The following is a 23,190-nucleotide window of genomic DNA, read 5'->3' as shown; positions in this document are numbered from 1 at the left end:
TAAAACACCATTAAAATCAATTAACAATTGATATACTGTAAATAGGTCTGCTCCTTCTAACTTACTGGTGATTTCTTCTCCAATAAGCAGTTGAAAATGTTCTCATAGAACTGCTTTGTTCACATATCTCGGAGCCAAACATAATTATCTGGTCTCTGCCAGGTTTGTACACAACAGCTATTGGATTGAGCCACAATGTAGGTTTTTTTACCTTTATGGTCACCGTCTTTGTCATTGAAAAAATACATGAACCAGCTTTGGGTGGAGGAGGGGATAAATGCTCATTGTGATTTTTGACAAGATCTACACCTCTAGAGATGAATAATAGGCAACTAGCCAACCCGCACAGAGCATCTGTGCGCTCTTTGGGGCCGGCTGTTCCCCTCTCCCTCCTGCCCCCCTCTCCGTCCCTCCCTTCTGCCCCACACTCTTGCCCCGCTTCCCCTCCCTCCCGCCCCACTCTCTTGCCCCCTCCCCTCCCTCCTGCCCCACTCTCTCTTGCCCTCCCCCCTCCCACCCCTCTCTCTCACCTTCCTGCCCCACTCTGTCTTGCCCTCCCTCCCCCTCCCCTGCTCCTCTTTCCTGCCCTTCCCCTCTCTCTCCTGCCCCACTCTCTCTTGCCCTTCCCCCACTCTCTTACCCTCCCCCTCCCCCATGCTCTCTTGCCCTCCCCCTGCCCTCCCCCCAGCCCCACTCCCTCTTCCCCTCCCCCACTCTCTCCTCCCCCTGCATTTTTTAAAGCTTTACTTACCAGGCCGCCACCACCGCTCCTCCTCCTGGGCGGCGAACAGGAAAGTCCTGCTGCCTGGTTCCCTCCCACCCCAGCCTCCCACGGGCTCCTGGCCTTGGCGGCCAGTCCCGGCGCTGCCTGGCCAAGAGCCGCCTCCGTGGCCTGGCCCGTCGCTTGGCCGAGTGCCCCCTTTGCGGCCGGGCCCACTACGCCAAGTGCCGCCTCCGCGGCCTGCCGGGCCCGCTGCCGCTGCTTGCCAGTCTCTGCGGCCGGCCTCTTTGTGGCTGGCCACCTCTCCCCCCACCCCCACCTTCCGCCCCAGTATCCGGGCCTGCCGCCGCCTCACCACCGCAGCTGGGCCCGCGGCCACCGTTGCCGGGCCGGGTCTGCCAGCTGGGTCTGAGTACTGGTTCGGCGGCTCACCGCTGGCCTCCACAGCTGCCGTTTGCCTCCCTCAGTGCCAGCCAGTCCCAGGGCCAGCAAGGCGGCCTGCTGCCACCGTTGGCCTGCGCCCCAGCCAATCAGATGGCTTTCCGGGACGCACATTCCATGGCACACCTAGGAGAAATATATATATATATAGAGAGAGAGAGATAGCATTGCAATGCTTTCACTTTCAGTAAGTTGTCATGCTTTTATTCTTGACCATTGGGCCTGCAGCAGCCAAATGTGCAATGGTGTTTTAAAAGCTTCACAAAAAATTTTTAAACACACAAAAACTACTATAAAACTTTACTGATTATGTCAGAGGAATGTAGATTAAAATTGATAGCCACAGTCCAAGAGACTTGTGAAAGATTATTAAACTAAGAGTACAGCAGTTTGTTCATTGTTATCCAAACCCAAGTGGTTTCCTCTGTGCAAAAATGACTCCAATTTTACCCTAATTCTTCGGGGGAAGCAATAAAGAAGGGGTAATAATACAGAGAAAGCAGTAGCAGCTGGTGAACGCTGCTCCATGGGGGTAGTGAGAACAGGAAAATACTTTAAATGGCAGCAAATATATCCATTGCTGGTACCCAGAATGCTCTGTGAGGTGGAGGTGCTCGCCCCACCATCACGGGGGGGGGGCTGCCCTGCCTCTTAGTTGGCCTCCGCGCATGCGGATAAGTTTGCCGCTGTTTAAAGTTAGATTTTCCTGCCCTCACCTCCCCCACCCACCCCTGGGAGTGGCACTCACTGGCTGCTACTGACAGAAAGCTGCAAGTGCAACAATGCTTTCACCTGCTTGGTAACCAACCTAACTTTGAAATGCATCTCTGTCATCTGTATTGGCATGCCATTCATTCATTTTCTGGGTCTACTTGTATTAAATTCATTCTTCATCAAAAATGAAAATTTGTGTTGAGCCAAAGATCTAGTATAACATCAAAGTCTAGGACCTGGGATTCTAACTAAACTGCTAACTATATGCCTGCAATTCAGATTACATTTAACAAATACTTGTAGTCTTTCGCCAGAATATGTTGTTAATCTGAATTCTGAAGTGATTCACTTCTCAGTGATTTGTAAGAAACTGTATTTGTTTTGTCAATTTTAAAATTAAAAAAAATTGTGATCATTTATGAAAAATCTACCTGCTCTTTATTTTCCAGAGCTGAAGAATCTGATGTACCAATAAAGAATTTGGTATTGGTTTTCATCCATTTATTCCAGTGTAAAAATAGCTTCACCTTGAGATTTAATAATAATATATTTTCAGGCTTTACACATATTAGGAAAGTGATTAAATTTGTCACATTGTTTGCTTGGTTTCCCATTTATGGGGCAAGAATTTATACTATGACTGATGGCCCGCTCAAAGCAGATCTTTACCATTCTGCATACTTCTGTGGGGACTTTTGTTAGTGCTTGAGCTTGCTTTGTCTTGAGGCAAGCTTTTAAAAAGTACTTTTGTACCATAGATTATCCCAGGGGTACAAATCCCTCTAAGTGTTTGAGGAGTCCCCCCTTTTACTGAACTCCCCCCACAAACCTAAACATCCATATCTCTCACCACAGAATGTCTTTCCTCCCTTTCCTCCCCCATCCAAATTAAATAAGGAATTGCTCACGTTTTCCTCTGTCTGTACCCCTGGATCAAGCATTTGTGTTTCTATTTCCTTCAGCCCTCTCAGTTGATCTCTAGCCACTTCCACAACAATATGCACAGCTGCTGCACAATCAGGATCAAATCAATCTTTTTCTGAAATCTGTTGACTTTATAGATTGCCACACACTATGCAATATTTAATAAATACAGCACAAATTTATGAATTTTAGGCAGCTAACAACTTTTGATCAGTAACTTATTTGCAGTGGTTTTTTCCTGGGGACACAGTATACTTAAAATTATTAATGAAAACTTAATTGGTTTTTTCATAGGTGCATTGTCATCACACTGAAAAATATTGCATAGCATATGTCTATTGCTTCTTCATCTGCCATGTGAAGAAGTAGTACTGACTGAAGTATTTAATCTTATATGTTCCAATTGCAATGCAATCCTTGTCTCCACTTCCTCCATTTCTCTGCAGTGTTTGCTTTTAATCAACTTACATTTCTGAGGGTTTTAATTGGTTTATTTTTTAAAAACTGTTTTACTTTCAGTTTCTCTTCTGATAGTGTGTCATGTTTGCTGATGTAAACTTCATGAAATGCTGCCACAGGACACTTAGTGTGTGGGGAGCAGTGGGAAAATTTTTGTCTAACTCTGTGCCATGCTTACTGTGATGGGTCTCAAAATGACTGCTGCCCTAGGTTTCAGGGCCTCTGTCTGCCTGTAGGCCCCAGAATGGCTTCCCTCCATGTACTCAATAATGGTATCAATAATTAATAAATGCAATCAATTGATAACCAATTTTTGGTTATCATCGCATTTCAGCTTCAGGTTTGTAGGTTTAACTGCACTATGCCTAAGGCACGTGTCTCAGAAAACTTCCTTTTTGACGTAGTTTGGTTGACTTTATATGATCAGTATGTAAATAAGATGTCTGGTTCTTTAGCTGAGGTGATTCCTTTTATCTTCCCTTACTGCTAAATGTAGTGTTTTCAGAGTAGTTGAAAACTAGAGTGTGTGGCAAAAATCCCATATAACATTGGGTTTGTTTAAACCCATTGGTTTCAGTGGGCTTAAGTGCCCCTAATTCTGTTTCGGATTGTGGCCCATGTCTTTATATTTTTGATTTCAAATATAGGTGTGCTGCTTATTAACAACCTTGGAGAAGCCACTGCCAGTCTGTGAAGACAATACTGAGCTAGATAGACCAATGGTCTGACTCAGTATATGGCAGCTTCCTATGTTCCTATGGTAGTAAACATAGGCAAAGGGAGTAGCGTGTGCCTGACGTTGGAGTTCTACTGATCTGGACCCACACACTACTATGTTCCTTTGCTTTTGCATATTGTAACCCCATCGTAAAGATTTGAGAGGCGGGTTTTTTTATTCCAACTAAATAAAAATTCAATAAAATGAAAAAAGAAGAGAAATGAAGATAAATGTAGGGCAATCACATAACTTCTTTTGCCACTGTTTTTTCTCTGCTGCCCCCTCAAATTCCTTTTTAAAACTACCTTGATGATTCTGCTCTTCCGGATAATGATTTTTAAGTTGATGCCAAAGACTTTTTACATACCCTGGTGATTCAGCCTTGCAAACTTTGAACAAACAGCTGGGAGCAAAGCAATAATCGAAAGCCAGAGAAGGCTGGTACATTACACAATATATCTGCAGTTTGTCTTGCCAGCCGGCCGTGCAGATGTGCCTCTTAACTGAATAACAACAACCTCTTTCACTCAAAGCCAGTTCTCCCTCTTTCTTTTGCACACGTGTGCGTGCACGCACGCACGCACACATACACATGCCCAACATTGGAGCTCTCAAACTAGATCCTCGTCAAGTAGTCTGTGGACCTATTAGAAACATTTGAAGCAACAGCAGTGTTAAGGGCCAGTGGCTACCACTAGTTCGGTATCTGATTTACTAAACTGCCTGAGGGGAAACCAGGAGCAGATGTTTGTCAGAGCAGTGTAAACTATAATAGAAAATGTGTAAGGCAATACAGGATAGCACTTTGTTATGGAAAGTAGGGGGAGGGGAAAGAAGCATAATGGATCACATGGAAAAAATGGTATTTTCCTGGCACTCTGTGATGGACTTTTCAGCCATCGGCCTGGAAAATGGGATTCCCAGAGCCTATAGAGGAATACCATTTCCATAACTGCTTTTAAAAACTATTCCTTTGAAATATAGCCTTGAGGATCTGGGAGCTCCACAGTCCTGGCTTCTGGGACGGTGAGATCATTTGCATGTTGGAGACTTTAAAGCTATCTTGGCAAATGTATAGTGCCTTCACGGTATTTCTAAGCAGAGACTTAATGCCTTGTTTATGACAACCCCTCTTTTAAAAAGAAATGTCAAAAGTCTGTAAATAACTGCTTGTTGAGAAACAACCAGCTTAGGTTGCAGTCCTCAAGGTCCACTTTCTATGGAACAGTCCCACTAAACTAGCTTATCTAAAATTACTCCTGGATAAATTCAAGTACTATGTTTACAAATAAATAGTAAGTACTATGGTTGCAAATAATCTGGGGGGGAGGGAAGTGGGATCCTGGAATATTAACCTTATAGTTGAGGTTGTGCAAGCTAGAATTGTAGATGGGAAGTAGTTTAGATTTGGTGGGCAGTGGGAATATATTTGGTTGGTTTGGAGTACACCGTCTATCTGAGTCCTCTCGCTTATTGATGCAGACGTTCATGACTAATTTTGCAGACTCTCTTCAAAGTGAAGAGAGCTTTGAGCCATCTTGGAAGGGCGGTATAGAAATCAAATAAACAAACAAACAAATAAACAAAGCTTTACGCATAATAGGGCTTTCCCACTCCTTCCTTCCCACTGCAGTCCTTGTGCTCTCCCGCCAAATCAATTTCCTCCCCCAAATCCACAGTGTATGATAAAGTGCGGGGAAACTGCAATACGCTGGAGTAGCAGCAAAAATCGAGGAGCACATGGCACTGTTGGAAGTGCCTTTCTCTTTGCACAAGGTGCCTTTGGAACAACCCCTAGCGCAGGGGCTCAGCTTCGGCCCTCCAGTTGTTTTGGGACTACAACTCCCATAATCCCCAGCCACAGTGGCCCATAGTGAGTGATTATGGGAGTTGTAGGTCAACATCTGCAGGAGTGCCAAAATTGAGCAGCTCTGCCCTAGTGCTTGGGAACAGTGGCTGACATTCAGGCTAAGTTACTCAATAGTACTACTCAGGAGTTACTCTAGGATTACTTAATTTCAATAGGACTTCCATTGAATTCAGTCAAGATGTCAGCCACTATCTTTTTATTGATACATAGCACACACATCTGCTACTAAGATTACTTTTTCTAATTTGGCTTTTATAATAGGTGGCACTAGTGGGTGTTGAAGCTAAATAATGTATAGTAGTGCTAAGGATAACTACTCCCCACCCCTGCAAAAAACCCAAACAAACTACAGATAGTTTGCTGGGTTGTGGGGCGGGGTGTGTGACACATCATTCAAAGTAGCTGTATGCTTAGCCTGGTTCACAAATTACAGTACATGGATTTAAGCTGAATTAGTGGAATGGAAGCCAATAGGTCCCGTTTAACTGGCCTGTGGAAGCTAGCAGCCTAGTTCTCAAACTTCTTGTACTATCATATCCATCAGTACGACGCCATTGCAAAAACAAACATGCCATTATAAATGGGATAAAATATGTTCCCCAGCTTTTCAGTGGCATTCTTAGAGAGCTTAAATTGAAATTCACCAACTGAGAGTTAGACTTGGCTTCAGTTGACCTTAGTTCAACAGAGCATAGCTTCAAAGTGCAGGAAGACTAGGTGCAGTTTCATAGTACTTAAATATAGAACTTTCACTTACCTTCATTTACAGACTTAAGCTCTGTTCAGTCATCATAGAATCTGGGGGGGCATTATACTCATATACAGCCTCCCCAAGGGTGTACCTGCAAGCCCAATCCCTGTGCAATGCACTCTAATATTCCTGTCCCACATACTCCACAGTTGCAGCATTTGTCTATAGAGACAAATGCTGTACATGTGGAAAGACATGTGGCACAGATCACTGGGGTGCCCAAAGTTCCACAACATGGGAAAGATGTCTGTACGAGTAGAGTTTGTCTTTGCAGACACATGCTGTAACTGGGGAGAGTGGTAGTGGAGGGATTTCGGAGTGCGTCAGCACAAGCGTCAGACCTGCGAGTACATTCTTGGGGGTGCTGTATGCCAGGACAGTGACCCCAGATTCCGTAATGACTTACAATCTTAATCTAAAGGGCTTACAGTCTAAATACTGATACAAGGGAGTCAACAGAGAAAGGGAAGAGAAATGCAGAAGGGGCAAATGGGATGACCTCAGAACAGTGGTGCACCAGCTGGTAACCTCCAGGCTTGACTACTGTAATACGCTCTACGTGGGGCTGCCTTTGTACGTAGTTCGGAAACTTCAGTTAGTTCAAAATGTGGCAGCCAGGCTGGTCTCCGGGACAACTCGGAGAGAACATATTATGCCTGTTTCAAAACAGCTGCACTGGCTGCCGATACGTTTCCAGGCAAAATACGAAGTGCTGGTTATTACCTTTAAAGCCCTGAACGGCTTAGGTCCTGGTTACCTTAGAAGAGCGCCTTCTTCGGTCTGATCCCCACCACACGCTAAGATCATCTGAGGAGGTCCGGCTCCAGGTGCCACCGGCTTGTCTGTTGGCGACCCAGAGGCGGGCCTTCTCTGTAGCCGCTCCTAGATTGTGAAATGTGCTTCCTGCAGAAATCCGTAATTTGAATTCTTTATTGGCATTTAGGAGAGCCCTAAAGACCTACCTGTTCGGCCTGGCCTTCCAGGGTTTTTAGATTGTTTTAAAGGGTTTTCAGTGTATCAAGTTTTTATAAGATTTTGAATTGTTTTATTTTTAGCTGTTTTATTGTATTTTAAAATTTTTATTCCTGATCATTAATTGATTTTAACTGTTTTATGATATTTGTGAACCGCCCTGAGCTATTCTGTAAGGGTGGTCTAAAAATCGAATAAATAAATAAATATTTAGTAGTTTGGGTTACATCTACTTAAGCTTACATGTAGGGATTGAGGACTAAGGGGTTGTGCCAAAGGCTTCACAAATTTAAGCAGAGTTATAAATGGGTTTTGAACAGTAGTTCCCAAAGACATTTTAGTGTCTGAGGAAAGGAAAGGCAAAGCACTAGATGCTTCCTTCTCTCCTGTCCTTGCTGCTTAGCTGGGGCTTAGTGGTGACAGCAACTATGTACTGCCCGGCGCCAGCAATGGGCAAATAGTAGCTTCTCCTCCTCCTTGTGTGCTGTATTTCAAGAGGAGAAGGAAAAGGAGTGGAACTAGAGGAGAAGAGAGTGCTGCCTATCAAGTTGAACTAGAATGTCTCTTCTCTGAAGACCTCCTTCGCTCTGGCAGTGGCAGCAGCATAAGATGGCGGAATACCTTAGAATTCACTGCCCCCTCCAAATTTGCTACCTTATGCAGTTCACTTCAGGTTATGGCATGGGCAGGCCAGCCCTGGTTTTTGGTTTTCAGAAGGATTTGGAGGCAGCAAGAGAGGAAGAATTGCAAAGGTGTTTTTGAGAGGCAGTTCAAAGCATAAGGGGGAGAAAGGGCGAAGTCAGAATGGTCTGGTTCTTGTGAGTCAGCTGTAGCTGAGTGCAAACACATCCCCAAAATCCCACACAGACTGGCAACTTCAATTTATCTTGTAGGTGTCATAATCTGTCAATTAGCCAAGGAAACAGAAAGATTTTATAATCAGTATGTTCTGGGAACCTTCGGCACTTAGAATGCTGTCTCTCAGTGGAGTGAGCTACACCCTATCATTTCCCAGGTGACTGTTCTGAACTTTCAAGTGACTTGAATCTCATTTCTTCAGGCGAGTTCCCTATTCCTCACCACTCCTTAAGCTTTCCAGAATGATGTGGTGTTCATGGTGTAAAGCAGGGGTTTTATTACTTCGCATGAGATTAAGTTTGAGGGGTATTTTTAAAAATCTATTTTGGGGAAAAATTTAAACTACTTCCCAAAAGACAGGGAAATATAAAAACAAAAAAGTGAGGGATTCAAGCCTCCCTGGAACTGGAGGTCACATTAAGATTGAAATGCCTTCTTTAAATTGAACAAACCTAGTTTTTTCAAAACTCAAAAGCAGCATATAAGAGCCAAATTGTACAATTTTTTAAAATGAAAAAGTCAAGTATCTTTTTTTAAAAAAAAGGAATTGGTTTGTTGATCTAGTCTTGTGAATACCCCATAAGACACCTATAATAGGTGCACCCATAATAGGTACACTACTAGGTAATTGCACCCATAATAGGTGCAAGACAGTTTTTCTTTCAAGCTAGTCTCCACACTTCCCAATGCATTTAAAACATAAATGCCCTTCATGGAGGAAACTATTCAACATGTAAAATAAATCAAGAGATCAGTTAAGATGTCTCATTATTCTTTCTGTGTAAGCTGCTTTGATAACTTTTTGCTGAAGAGTGACGTATAAATAATAAATATTTCAATCAAATAACTGCAGTGTAAATTCCCTAGTTCAATAATTCCATTCAAATTTAGTGCTCATAGAAGAACAGCTTTCCCCACATTTTTGTGTATGTAGATGCATTGGTTGAATATGACAAAATTGGTACAATGGCCAATTCAAGTTGACTTCAGTGCTGATCATGTGGATTGAACCTAAGGTCAAAGGTGTTCACACAAAAGAAACAACATTGGATCATGAGACTTCTGCTTTTCAGATTTGGTGGCTTATTGAAAGCTGTTTGAAGCAAAGACAGTTACTGAGCAACTCAAAAGAGAGAATTTGCATTAACTTTTAACTACTGGAACTATCACTTTTAGCATCACTACTACTGCAGGTGTTGCTGGTGGGGTGAGGTAAGTTCCCACAATTATCCCAGTACAATAGTTGATTCTGAAACTATTTCTTTCCTCCTTGAAATTACTGGGTGGATGTCCTTTGCAAAGACAGCACCTTTCACAGTCCCTTAATGCAAGGGACTATGGATAATAATCACTATTTTATTATTTGAATGGGGGCAAAAGCAGTGGATAAAAGCTATAGTTTAATCTCTACACATATGGTAGTGCGCATAATTTAAAACTAGCAACAAATTTAGGAGTAGACTATGGTTCTTGAAAGCTTGGTGCCAGAAGTTAACTGAGGGCTATTATCCATATTATTCTTTTAATGTTCAATGGTGCTTCTATGAGACAATGCATTGGGAGGACACACTGCAAAAAGTGATAATACATCTGTCTGAGAAGACAGCAAGACTCCTGAAGCATTTCTGGAGCTCACAAACCTCAGAATTATTCTTACATTACTTTCTTAAGACACAGGTTGAGCTGACACCTCTTTGGGCCACTTCTTACAGACCAGTTATTTGTCCCTTGTATATGAGCATGTTTGATGTCTGGGCACACACGTTTGAAAACACACTTTTGTTCCCTCACAGTTTAACAATGCACAAATTCAAATTAAATTTGCCATTTGTAAATGAGTGTGCTGAAAGCATTACACATTTCATTCTTGCAACATATGCATATTCATAACCAATGTTATAAAATCTGAATGTTCACCTTCCCTATGAAATAGATACATAGGGTTTCTGATTCTTGCATGTTTTTGAAGACAGGGCTGTGTTCACTTGTTTCCAGTAATGCTGGGAACAACCTTCAGTGCCAGTTCATGTAACCAGATTGGCATAGTGAGACTGCAGGCTCACTGGATCCATGTAGCATTCAACATGTGCTGAAGCATGTATCCATGTATCCAGAGGCGTAGCAAGGTTGGAGGGGGCCCAGAGACAAGATTTTAAAATGGGGCTCCCCTCACTGAAGCTCAGCTCATGAAGTGTGTGTGTGTGTGTGTTTGTACACACATACACACCGCCCTTCCAAAAATGGCTCAAGGCGGTTTACACAGAGAAATAACAAATTATTATTATTATTATTATTATTAATTCAATTTCTATACTGCCCTTCCAAAAATGGCTCAGGGCGGTTTACACAGAGAAATAATAAATAAATAAGATGGAACCCTGTCCCAAAGGGCTCACAATCTAAAAACAACATAAGATAGATACCAGCAACAGTCACTGGAAGTACTGTGCTGGGGGTGGATAGGGCCATACACACCCCCTAAATTATTTTTTTAAGGCTTTGTAAATTGTGGATGCCCACAACTGAAGGAAGCCCGGGTGGGTGTGCAGCTGGGGGAGTCAGTCATGTGACTTGCCTCTGGGGGCCCCCCCCAAGGCAGTGGGCCCCCAGGCAACTGTCTCCTCTTGCCCTATTATAGTTACGCCCCTGCATGTATCAGTTTGCAGTTCAGTGTAAAGCACTGCCAGCATCACAAAGATGCACTTTGTGGTGTTTAGTAGTGGCACAATAAATGTGGGGTTGTGTTTATGATGATGCAGTTGTATTTATTTATTATTTATTTATTAAAACATTTTTATACATGCATAAATTATTTCCTTCCCCCGCCACCACCACCTTGGGGCTGCTGCTACTGGAGACAAGACTAAGACAATTTTTGTTCCTAGACCTGCCTAAAGCTGCTGGGCTGTATCCCGGCTCCATTTCCAGAGCTGGCAGTCTTAGGCACCAACATGCATGGGACAATTTTTGGGTTGCAGCTAATAACATTTTCCTTGGCATAACTTGGTGGGTTTTGTTTGTGCTCAGTCTGACTGGCACATCTATATTCAGACATGCACAAGATCTTTGGGTACCTGAGGCGAGGCTCTAAATGCTGCCCACCTTACATTGGGGTGCAGGGTACCAAATGCCACTCCTTATGTGACAGGGACAAAGACCTCACCTCTGTGCTGAATCTGAAGAGGAAGAGAGGTATGGTGCGGAAGAGGATGTGGAGGAGAAGGGGTGATGATCCAGAGAACCCCTCTTTCTTTTCAAGTCCAACATGAAAAGAGGAGGAGCAGGTCTGAGTATCAGCCTTCCCCATCTACCCCTAGATAAATCTGCTGATTATCTGGGGCAACTGCCTAAGTTCACTTCCTGGATGGGCCAGCTTTCTCTACGCTACAGATCTTGCTCTTTGTAGCTTCCTTGTCTCTTCTTCAGACATATTGTGATCTGGGTTGCATAGATGGACCTTTGGGAGAACAAGTAGATGGATGGTTTTGCCATTGAGGCTTAGATTAGATGCTCTCTGTCCCCTCCCATATATGCAGTGCAACTTGTGCTCAATTCTGCACTGCTCCACAGAGCCATTTTGTACTTTGAGCAGAAATTGACACTTGCTGCAGCTACACTGGTTTTGCACCGGTTTTCCTGCCCTGAAGATGAAGAATAGAAGCAAGTTCTTGAACATGCCACGGATGGGAGCTGAGAACCTTTGGCCAATCAGGCATCTACCGCGGATGTACTTGTGTGGCCAGGAATATGTGGCTGCTGCCCTTAACTTCTCTGCAGCGTACGACTGCTCAACTGTGCAGCAAGGCCATTGGGTTGTGGGAAGAGAAGCTGAAGCACCAAGACACAGGTACACGCTGCAGGACAGGAGGGAAGTGGAAGTAATTAGTAGTTCAGTCATACTTCTGCTAGGATAGGGAGATGGAAGGAAGGCCCCGTTTCACCCTGAACCCGGACACAGAAGCATACAGGAGGCAGCCAGGTGGCCCCGCCAGGGGGAAGCGTGTCTAACAGATACAAGCCCCGCCAGGCTGTAACTTGAGCGGAGAGGGTTTATTTTAAAATGAGGAACCAGAGAGAGGCGGGCAGAGCAGAGCAACTAGCTTGTTGATGTTTCCGGGTGTAGATAAACAAAGGGAGGGGGAGGATCCCGCAGACAGGCAGCAGCGATCGAGAGATAAGAGAACGAGCGGTGCTCGCCAAAGGGTCACATTACACCACCCCAGGAGGGGCTGTCTCTTGCTCGGCGTCCTGGGACCTGCACCACCGAGCGGCGTCCCGGTTGCCAGACCCTGCAGGGTGGTGCAGCCCATTGCCCAGCCAGCAGCAGCAGCAGCTGATCGGCCGCAGCAGCCGCTCTGCAACAGGTGTCTCGGGGCTAGAGCCGCAAGAGTCGGAGGACATTCGGCGGCAACTTTCCCAGCCTGCTGGAGAGGAAGGAGGTCGCCGCTGCTTCTGCTTTTTCTCCCCCGTTTCCTACAAAGCCATGACCGGCCTGGAGGAAGATCCCGAGTTTGATTTCGATTTCCTCTTCGAGTTTAACCAGAGTGATGAGGGCGCCGGCAGCAGCGGCAGCAGCAGTAAAGGTTGGTGACGACGAGGCAGCGTCAGCTATCCTTGGGGGACGGGGCGGCGAGCGGAGGGAGAAGCGCCAGGGAGGAGGAGGAGGAGGAGGAGAGCGTTTATTTGCAGCGCGTTAAATATAGCGGTTCTTCTGGGACGGAGCGAAAGCGGGCTCCGCAATAGGCTGATCCGAGGAAGTGGAGGGGGAGCCTGGAGCGCAGCCCGTTGCTGGGTTGAAGGCGTCTCCCCCCACCCCTCTAGCTCTCTCTAGCTCTCTCTGTCTCTCTTTTGCCCCCTCCGCTTCCGCCAAGGACGAGTCAGTTCAGATCAAGCCGAGGGACTTTACCGACGCGCACTCGGTGCCCGTTAGGGCTGCCAGAGCAAAATGGCACATAAAACGGGGGCCGCTGTCGCTGCGTATCTTTCGCCGCCGCTGTCTCTTGCGACTTTCGCGCGCGACGCTCACCTCGGTTTTTGCATTGCCCGCGCGTGAAATGTTAACCAGGGGAAACCTACCCTTGCTAGGAAGTCTTTGGGTCTTGACAAATACTCCTGTTCCATGGCTAGACGACCCATATTGGCAAACAGCCACACGTGCGGGACGGGACAAAGTTGCGAGTAGAGCCCAGAGCCACGCCTTGTGTGAACACGCGCCCCAAACTAACTCTCGGGGGCTATCTCCAAGACCTTTGCAACGAGGAGGCCCATAGGTGGTGTTCTGGGGGGGCAGAGGGCTCTGCAGGCGGGCGGAGGCCAATGGAAGGGGCAGCAGGAGGGCAGATGGAGGGCAGGGAAACCTCACGGGGGTGGGCCAAGGCAAGACAGCCGGTGCTGTTGGGGTGGGGTTCGGACGAGTGACGAGGACTGACTCCTGAGTTTTATATAGTGGTTGGAGATAACCCCGTCAGATATGTGGCTGCAAATCTGTAGCTAAACTTAGTGTTGCAGAGGTTTCTGCAGCATGAGGGTGAAGCCAATGACAAGGTGTGTGTGCCCTCTTGCTTGTGTTCGGTTGTGCTGGTCAGCATGTGGAGTGGGAGCTCTCCTCATGTTAATGTGAAGGGCAGGAGAAGAGGAAGGAGAGCTGGTCTTGTGGTAGCAAGCATGAATTGTCCCCTTTGCTAAGCAGGGAACACCCTGGTTTGCATTTGAATGGGAGACTACATGTGAGCACTTGAAGATATTCCCCCCTCGGGGAAGGGGGTGCTCTGAGAAGAACACTTGCATGGAGAAGGCTCCAAGTTCCCTCCCTGGCATCTCCAAGATAGGGCTGAGAGAGACTCTTGCCTGTAACCTTGGAGAAGCCCCTGCCAGTCTGTGTACTGTAGACATTACTGAACTAGATAGAAAAATGGTCAGACTCAGTAGTCAGCTTCCTATGTTCCTAATGTTGCTTGGGGAGGAGCTGGGAGGTGGAGCTGACCCCTGCATTATTCCCCATTATCATTATTGTCATGATAAAGCAGTTGGGCAAAGCAGCATAAAACAAGACCCAAAAGCATTTTTATTTATTTTTATTTTATTTTTACATTTATATCCTGCTCTTCCTCCAAGGAGCCCAGAGCTGTGTACTACATACTTGAGTTTCTCTTTCACAACAACCCTGTGAAGTAGGTTAGGCTGAGAGAGAAGTGACTGGCCCAGAGTCACCCAGCTAGTATCATGGCTGAATGGGGATTTGAACTTGGGTCTCCCCGGTTCAAACACTTAAAAGGCCTGGGGAAATAAGTCTTTGCCTGGCACCAAAAAGACATTAAAGTGGGCACCCACTGGGCCTCCCTGGGGAGAACATTCCAGAAATTGAGTGCCACCACTGGAGTGCCCCCTGTTAAATTCCTGCTATTCCTTAGACCAGAGAAGGACCTCTGAAGATGAAAAGCAGATTTGTGTGGGAGCAGATTCTTCAGCTGCTGCAGGAGACAGACTTCCCTTGACTATGCTGCTTAAAGGGCGAGGGAGTGATGACCTGGTTGGGTTTTGGGCTCCAGCCTTAAAGCAGCTTGGCTAAAAGCTCTCTCCATCCAACTCAAAAAGTTAGCCAGTGCTGTTCTATGGGGTTGCATGGTGACATGCAGGGCTGCTGTTGAATAGATGGGGCCTCTGTGTTCCAGTCCCTTACAGTATCATTAGGCCTTACAATATTCCCAGTTAAGGGCAGTAGTGTTCACTGAAGTGTGGTGGTGGAAACTTTAGCTGGTTCAAAAGGTGATGGCTAGGCTGGTGACTGGGGTTAGTTGCCGGGAGCATGTGACTCTTCGTAAAAACAACTCAACTGGCTAACAGTCCATTTCTGGGGCCTGGGCCCAGTTCAAAGTGCTGATCATGTCACCATCAGCAGTTTGGGATCGAGATACTAAAGGCCCACCTTCCCCCATATGAGGCTGCTTATCCACTAAGATTTCTGACAGAAACTGCATCCTACCAGTGTGTGAGTGCATGTGTGCTTGCTAAAGAGGCTTTTTTCTCTGGCTCTGTCCAGATTCTACAACCTTCTTCTGAGAGACGCCTGTTCCCCCCGCCCCTCCCCACCATCTCTGATTGCCTTTTGCCACTGTGCAGGTATTCTTCTGTCATCAGGCTGGCTAACCTGACTAAGTGTGGTAGTTACTCAGGTTTATTTTTATCGGATGTGTTCTTTATTGTTGCATGATTTTGATTCTGTTGTGTTAATTATTTGTTGTGAGCCACTATGAGCATTTTTAAATAGAGAGGTGGGATAGAATTAGTGGGATAAATTTTTATTTATTTTAAAAATTAAATACATTGGATACAGGAAAGTGCCTTACAAGTTTTTCCTGTGTTTGTATTGCCTAGGGCAGGAGTTTCCAACCCCAGGTGCCCAGATGCTGTTGGCCTAGAACCCCCTTCTTCCCAGCCAGAATGGCTGAAGGCTTGGGGTGGGGCTGACAACATACAGAATGGCTATGTGCACCAAAAAGACCAGATATTCATTCATGGGAATACCACCACCACTACTACTAACACTACCTAAATTTTCAGGCATTGTCATAGGGATATGAGAGAAACTGGCAGGAATGATTTTCCCATGTCTGTCCCACTCACAGCACCTTCCTGCCCCACTGAGATTCTTATTCATTTTGGAAACAGAAGACTAGGAATGTACGAATCAATTTGGGTACAAATTGATTTGTACACAAACCTAGCTGATTTGAGTGATTTGGAGACAGAACAAATCACCCCTGTGCGGTGTTCCCAAGGCATGTGTATATGCACGCGCTTACACGTTTTTTGATGTCCACTCAGTTAATTTTAGATCCCGTTCAGGTTGAATCAGGAAGGCCCCATTCTGAACACATGTGTACACATTCTGTCTTGATGCTGCCACTCGGAACAAAATTCATTCCGCACACAGATGGAAAAAAATTAGAGAGGACACTACCCCTGTGGTCCATTGGATAGATTTGGGTCCAAATTGAATTGATTCAGATTTGGATTTCTCCTATTAATTTCCTCAGATTCCCAGCTTTCATTTTAAAAAGTAAGCTAAGCTCTAGCCCTTGTAGAAAGTTATGGAGCAAAATGTCTGGTCACTATTTTTCAGGTGTTTGGATTCTTTGGCGTATAATAACTTTTCCTCAATGAATTCCTATGAAGATTCATTACACATCTTCATTTCTTCTATTCGTTTTGACTGTCTTTGGACAGTGCTGTTAACTGCGATGTGTCAACTGCCATGTGCCAACTACACCTCCCTACCACCCGCAAGGCAGTGGGGTACCACTCAGTTTATTTTCTAGGAATTTTTCCAAGTGTTTAGACTCTTTGGTGTCTAATAACCTCTCCTCACAATGAATCCCTTTGAGGATTCATTATACACCAAAGAGTCTAACCACCTCAAAAATTCCTAAAATATCAACTGAGCACCCAGTGGCTTGCCGGTTGTGGAGGTAGTTGGCACATGGGATGCCACTAATTCCTCACCCCCACCCATAAAGCAGTGGAGTCAAAATGAACAGAAGAAATGAAGGTGTGTAATGAAGACACCAAAGAATCTAAACACTTCACTTTCCCTAAAAAATAAAGTGAGTACCCTGCGGCCTTGCAGGTGTGTGTGTGTGTAGTTGGCACATGGCAGTTGACAGTTGATACTGTCCAAAGACAGTCAAAATGAACAGAAGAAATGAAGGTGTGCAATGAATCCCCATAGGGATTCATTATGAGAAGAAGTTATTAGACACCTTGGGAAATAGTGACCGCACATTTTGCGCCATAACGCCACTTCTGCAAGGGCTAGAGCTTGGCTTAAACAACAACAACAAAAAGATGGGGATCCATGTTAGGGATAGGCTAGAGTGACTTTTAATCCCCATTATTTCCTATGGCAGAAATATACAAAGCCATTAAAAACTAAAAAATCATTAAAAATCAACGAAGTGCCCCACTGCCTTGAAATTTGGGGGATAGATGGCACCTATGAGGACCTACCCACCACCCAAATTTGGGTCCCTAGGACCTTTATAAGTGGTCTCAATCAATCCGAATCAAATCCAAATCGAATCGTGGGTGATTTGGGGGAGGGGAAGATTTGGACACAAAACAAATCAGGGGTGATTCGATTTGGGCACAAATAGAATTGGAAAAAATTGATTCGTGCACATCCCTACAGAAGATTAGTAATAAATCAAAAAGTCAAGGAAGCAGTTGCCATGTTCATATCATCTTAGTGTACTTAGATGTGCCCAAGACCATTGGAATCAATGGGCAATGGCCAGACTTGTTAGTCATGGCTAAGCATCATTGAAATCTATGCGACAAGTTAGGCATTACTAACTGAAGTCCCATTAAATTCAGTGAGACTTAGTCATGTTTACTTGCCCAATGAGTTTAAGATGTCTAACTTTACTGGATTATGACTACGGCTCTAAGCAGTCCAGAAAGCTTGAGTCTCTGTTTACTACAGATAAGCCAGTAGTAATTGATGAATATGAGGGTTGTTTTTTTTTTTTTTAATTGCAACTCTTGCAAATTAACCTAACCCGGTAATACAGGTTTGTTGCTATCCAGGATTTCTTGACAGTCAGATTCTAGCCAGACTTTCTCCACATTGTTCTGGTGTCTGGTAGTAGGAGGTACTGTTCTGCATGTTGGGATAAATGCTTACCCAAATTCAGCAAGTTATTCCTATCCACAGTATCTTTTTCTGTGCAAGTTCATTTGGGATCCTAAATGACTTCTTGACACAATTTATATAATTTCTTTTGGAGCATCTTGTAAGTTGTTTCACATAGCTGAATAGAGAGTGTGTTTGGTTTTTAAGAAAGGCAAACATGATGATACTGTTGGTGTGATCCATGTTAAGTTGAGCTATAACCCAGTTGTGGGTAACAATTGTAAAACAGTGCAAAACATAACCCAGTAATGTTGCTTTTTCCTTGGATGTATACCAGACTGTACACAGTGCACTGGCAGTCTTTTCCATGGAAAAAAAACATAGCTGCAATCACTGAGATGCCTTCCAGCCATCTACTTGCAGTTTACACTAGCATTGTACACTCACATTTTAGCATAGAAATGCAGTTTACACTAGCATTTTTCTATACTTTTGTGTACCTACAAATACTGTTGCATAGATAAATTCACCAGTGTGATTTGGCCCAAAGACATATACCAAAACAACTATATTACTAAGATCCACAAGAAAAGAGAAAGGAGGTGTATTAGATCATGTGCATTAGTCCCTCCCATGTATCTTTTCGAGATGGTGGAGGGTTTCAGGGCAGATCACTGCTCTGCCTTTTAAACTTATGGTTCTCCTTGGTTCCTTGTCCAGATGTTGTTCCGCCTCCTCCCAAGATTACTCTTAGAAGAAGACAGGAGTCGGCCTTAAGCTCCCTTCTCTTTTCTTAATTATTCTGGGATATGTGAACCACCGAACCAAGAGAGCCTGTGGTTATGATTTGAACAGGAGATTTCCACGGATTTTGGAGATGGAACACCAGGAGGCTTTACACACAGGGCTTCTACCCCGAATCTACTTCAGAAGAGAGTGTATGCGTTCACACACCAGCCAAACTTACCCCGAAGTCCCTTCGAGATTCTTGGACCCACTTCACACACAAATTGGGCTTTGTGATGTGAATTCTAGCTTATCTTGACGTATTTCCAGATTTTTAAAATGCTGGTTTTAAGCTGCTTTTTCTGAAAATGCCAGAGCAAATAGGGAGAGGCACAGATGTAGAATCATTAGCATGATAAGGGGGATACTCTCTTTAGAAATGCAGATATTGCTCTTTAGGAAGCTCTCCTTATTGCCCATTGGCAAGAAGGTCAACACGGACGCATGCCATGTGAACTTGTTTCAAAACAAAACCTGAGAGCAGAGGGGAGGGGCTGCTTCCCTCAATGACATGAGTGTAGTTTGAAGTGGCTTCGCTCAACATTTACCCTGAAGCATGAAGCCATGTCCAAATACTGTAACTCCCAGGGTTTCATCTCTCAGGGTTAGGGGAGAGCTTCCATTTAAATAGCCATGGGATTCTGTTATGATGAGAGGAGTGGGGGAGTGTGTGAACTCAAGGCCCTCACTTGTTCTCTCCCTAGGAATAATTCTAGGGGGGTATAATGTATGAACAGGCTGTGTCTGCTAATTTCTCCACAGAGAGGCCTGCCTTCCATTTTAAGAACCTTGACTCTCTTTATCCTTGTAATGATTGACGTTGTGCAACATTTTTAGTGGTTGAGTGTAATTGGTGAGTAATCACCTGTCTGTATGTTTTTAAATGCATCAAGACTCCATTTTTCAGAATCATTATTGCCTAGTTCTGTGGTGTGTGGATGGAGCCCCAAGCTAGGCAGACAGTGAATATCCCTTTTTCATTTGTAGTACTCCACCCCTGTAAGTTAATGAACATCTCTTGGTAAACAGCCAGGTTTCCTAAGGCATCTGGTAAAAAGATTTGTATAGGTGTTGAACATATCAGTGGTGCCTGACATGATATAAATCAGCCTAAAATATCACTGAACTGTTTATTGAGCAACTGGAATAGTGTTGTGCACTGTATAAATGTTGTCTCTCTGAATTGTTTAACAAAACTGAATACTGAGTAGATGGCAGAGCTGGGTAATGCAAATAAACAAGAAGATGAACAACTGTGCTGAAGCTGCAAGCTCTGAGTCTCTTTTGCACATGCAATGCTAGCGAGGATTGAGTTGAGTTGGGAATACAGCCATGATCATTAACAGAGCTTTTCCGGCTCTCAGTGTGTAAGTAGGGAGTGTCATTGCCTGGGGCATTTGCCTCCTGGGAAGGAAGGAAACAAACATTGTATGAGGAGGAAGTGAGGAAGCCTTGACTTGTTTGTTTCAATCAATCAGAAGTACAGAATTCTTAAAAAGCAACTGAAGTTAAAAAGGCATGTTGAAACTAGAGATCGCTTTTCCTACTGAAAAAAATAGATATGGCGGGCAGATTAACATGAATGGCAAAAATGCAGGTTTTATTTTGCAATGAGCTTAGGGTTGCTAGTTCTTAAAAGTGCATGGGGTTTTTATACCAGTGAATTACGTTAAATGCTATCAAATAGGAAGAACCTTAGATTTATTTATTTATTTATTTAACATATTTGAATACCGCTCAAAATGCAAGTCTCTGTTTCTTATGCTTACAGAGAAGTAGGTGGAAAACATGGTTGTGGTATATACCAGAATCATGGAAATGTAAGGATCTTAGTCAAAACTAGCCCTTCAAGTGACAAAGACAAATATTTATATACCGCTTTTCAACAAAAGTTTCCAAAGCAGTTTACATAGAGAAATAATAAATAAATAAATAAATAAGATGTATGGTGTGGCCCAAGATCAATAGGACTTCTCATGAAATTCTTTGAAGTAGACAGTAACTCATCAGTCCTGGGTCAAGGCCTTACCTTTTCCCTCTTAATATTTATTTATAATATAATATAATTCTATAATATAATATGTATTTATATGTGATAGGTTATTTTAGTTTTTAGTTTTTATAACTCTCAGTTTTAAACTTTTAAAATAACTCAATTTGAAACTTCTGATTGTGGTTTTAGCCTGACTTTTAACTTGTTTACTTAATTTGGCTAATTTTATTACTTTTATTTTACATCGTATCTATTTTATTGTTATGAGCTGCCCCAAGCAGTATTGTACGGGAGGGGCGGGGTATAAATATTTTAAATAATTTTAATTAATCACCTTTTAACACTACCTGACATTTACATCCCTAGGCAGTGTACATAAGTTAAAATACAACAAATATAAAAGAGGATTAAATGGTTAAACCAATTTTATGATAGAAAACCTGTTGAAATTAATTAAAAGCCTGAGAAAACAGGTGCAACTTAAGGGTCTTCTTAAAAAACAGTCAGATGGAGAAATGCTGATTTTAACAGGGAGTACATTCCAGCGCCCCAGGATAGCCACAGAGAAGGCTGGGTCCTGAGTAGCCACCAAATGAGTCAGTGGTAGTCTTAACTGGACTTCCCCAGATGATCTTAATAGGCAGGAGGGTTCATGACAAAGAAGGCACACTCTTAAATATTCTGGACCCAAGCCATTAAGGGCTTTATAAGTAATAACCAGAACTTTGTATTTCACTACACATATTGGCAGCCAGTGCAGTTCTTTTAAGATTGGTGTTATATGGTCTCTTTGTGTTTTCCCATAGACCAATCTGCCTGCACATTCTGCACCAACTTAGTTTCTGGACTATGTAGAGGCAGCCTCATGTAGAGTGCACTACAGTAGTCAAGTCTAGAGGTTACCAGCATATGCACCACTGTTTTAAGGTCATTTTTCTCCAGAAATGGACATAGCTGACATCTACCAAAGTTGATAAAAAGCACCTCTGGCTGTTGCCTGAACCTGAGAAACCAGAGAGAGTTTTGGATCCAGGAGCACTCACACAAGCTACGTACTTGTTGTTTCTGAGGGAGTGTAACCCCATCCAGAACAGGAAGATCTAAACCATCTCTCAAGTTCTGACCCACTAAGGTCAGTACCTCTGTCTGATTTGGATTCAGTTTCAGTTTCTCTCTCATCCAGCTCATTATTTCCTTCAGGCAAGCATTTAGGGAAGTTATGCCATTACCTGATGAACCTGATATAGAGAAATATATTTGGGTATCATTAGCATATTGATAACATCCTGCACCAGTTTCTTGATGATCTCTTCCACTGGTTTCATCTAGATGTTAAAAAGCATTGGAGACAGCATGAAGCCTTGTTGAACTCCATACATTAACTCCCACTTTTCAGAACAGCAGTCTCTTGGAAGTTTTCCACACCCAGCTTTTAGCCCGCATCTCTTCTGGAATGCAGAGGGAACACATTTTGTTCAGATTTACTCCCAAGTCCCGGCAAGCTATCGGGGAGTACTTGACACACAATTCGGGTTTTTCACTGCATTTTAGAATGTAGCCCAATTTATATCTGGGGCAAAAAATATCCACTTTTTGAGTAGGGTTTTTTTGGGCAGCTTCAATCTTGCAGTAAAGCCTGCTGTCTAGGAAAGCTCCAAGAGACACAATCTAGAATCTGCCAGAGAGGTAGGAATGGAACCACTGTAAAACAGTGCCACCCAATCCCAACTCCCTCAGGTGACCCTGAAGAATACCATGGTTGATGGTATTGAGAGCCACCAAGAGATTCAAAAAGATCAACCAAGTCACACTTCCTCTGTTAATACCCAAATTAGATATCATTCATCAGGCCAATTTAGATGCACATAGCATGCTCTGATATCACATTGAGGGAGTGAAAGGGATTATTAAGGAGGCTATGGAGATTGCAGAGACGCTAAATGAGCTATTTGCATCCATCTTGATTGCAGAGGATACTGAGTGTATACCTGTGCCTGAACCAAGAGTCTCAGGGACTGATGCTAAAGAACTGAGTTAGATAGATAGATGTGATGAGAGATGACATTCTAAACTATCTGGAAAAATCAAAAAATTAACAGATGGCCAGAGCCAGATGGCATGCACCTGAAAGTCCTTAAAGAATTCAAATGTGAAAATGCTAACCTCCATTCTAAAATATACATCATCCCTACAATCGAGCTCTGTTCCAGAGCCAGTGTTACACTATTTTCCAAAAAAGGATCCAGGCGGATCTGGGAAATTACAGGCCAGTTAGCTTAACGTCTGTTCTGGGCAAACTGATGACGGAAAGCATTCTCAAGGATACAGTGTTTAGCATATAGAAGAGCAGAT

At 43.8% G+C, this 23,190-nt stretch overlaps 1 protein-coding gene across 5 annotated transcripts in view; it reads left to right on the top strand.

The window, feature by feature from the left end:
* NFATC1 (nuclear factor of activated T cells 1) overlaps window positions 1–23,190 on the top strand; it is a 208,262-nt gene that overhangs the window by 8,619 nt on the left and 176,453 nt on the right. For 2 of the 5 annotated variants that reach the window (XM_053249187.1, XM_053249188.1), the window contains exon 1: window positions 12,244–13,011. The exons of 1 other annotated variant lie outside the window; for it this stretch is intronic. In XM_053249187.1, the coding sequence (XP_053105162.1) occupies window positions 12,912–13,011 (100 nt within the window). In that variant the 5' untranslated portion in view covers window positions 12,244–12,911. Of the gene's footprint in view, window positions 1–12,243; window positions 13,012–23,190 lie in introns of those variants that run through there. 2 more of the 5 variants (XM_053249190.1, XM_053249191.1) reach the window with 2 other exon arrangements.

Source organism: Hemicordylus capensis, chromosome 4 (assembly GCF_027244095.1).
Source record: "Hemicordylus capensis ecotype Gifberg chromosome 4, rHemCap1.1.pri, whole genome shotgun sequence".
NCBI lineage: Eukaryota > Metazoa > Chordata > Lepidosauria > Squamata > Cordylidae > Hemicordylus > Hemicordylus capensis.
Note: the sequence above shows the minus strand (reverse complement) of the source record. Positions and strands in the feature narration are given on the sequence as shown.